Below are 689 nucleotides of genomic sequence, written 5' to 3' on the forward strand. Positions count from 1 at the left end.
TGCACAGCGTCCCCTCCGCACACGACGGTGTCCGTTTCTAGACCCTGACTCTGGGCTTCTCTGGCCGAACTCTCTTATTTACACGTGAAAAAAGCTCTCGAGGACTGAGTGACTTCTCCAGGGTCACACAGGACTACTGTCACAAAGTCAGTCCAAGGGCTGTGCGGTCTGCAAGGAATCTCGCGCGGCCTGCATTTGAGCAGCAGCCCGCTATGGCGGAGCTGCAACACGGCCACACCAGAGAGAAGCCGAGGACTGCCACCTAGCGGTCAGTTATGGTCACGCAGGGGCAGAGCAGTTAAAAACATTGGGTACTGCGGCATCCGGGAAGCCAATACGTTCTCAGTTTGCTCTGCAAACTTCTTTTTGTCATTGGGCCTTTCTAACTGTCGATCAATCACTTGGCTAGTTTTTTATTGGTTTAGCTCCAAACATTCTACACTATCCACTAATCACGCGCCCCTTTCCACGAGCATTTTTACGTCATTAGATCGCCCCCTAAATCTGACGAGATTAGGCAGTTCTTCCATTCTATTGGCTAGATGTGGCTCCTCCTCCCGCACATCCTGTTCGGGGTGGAAGTGAGGGGTCACTATTCCTATTGGCTTAGATTTGCAAGCGGCTGTTGTCTATCAAGTTTATCGCACAATGTTAGCTCAAAAGTACCGCCCCGGAAGAGGCGGGCTTTG

At 51.7% G+C, this 689-nt stretch overlaps 1 protein-coding gene across 1 annotated transcript in view; it reads left to right on the plus strand.

The window, feature by feature from the left end:
• The first annotated feature begins 542 nt into the window (after window positions 1-542).
• NGDN (neuroguidin) overlaps window positions 543-689 on the plus strand; it is a 7,570-nt gene continuing 7,423 nt past the window's right edge. The window contains exon 1 of the mRNA XM_034648670.1: window positions 543-581. Within this exon, the coding sequence (XP_034504561.1) occupies window positions 543-581 (39 nt within the window). The remainder of the gene's footprint in view (window positions 582-689) is intronic.

Source organism: Ailuropoda melanoleuca, chromosome 20 (assembly GCF_002007445.2).
Source record: "Ailuropoda melanoleuca isolate Jingjing chromosome 20, ASM200744v2, whole genome shotgun sequence".
NCBI lineage: Eukaryota > Metazoa > Chordata > Mammalia > Carnivora > Ursidae > Ailuropoda > Ailuropoda melanoleuca.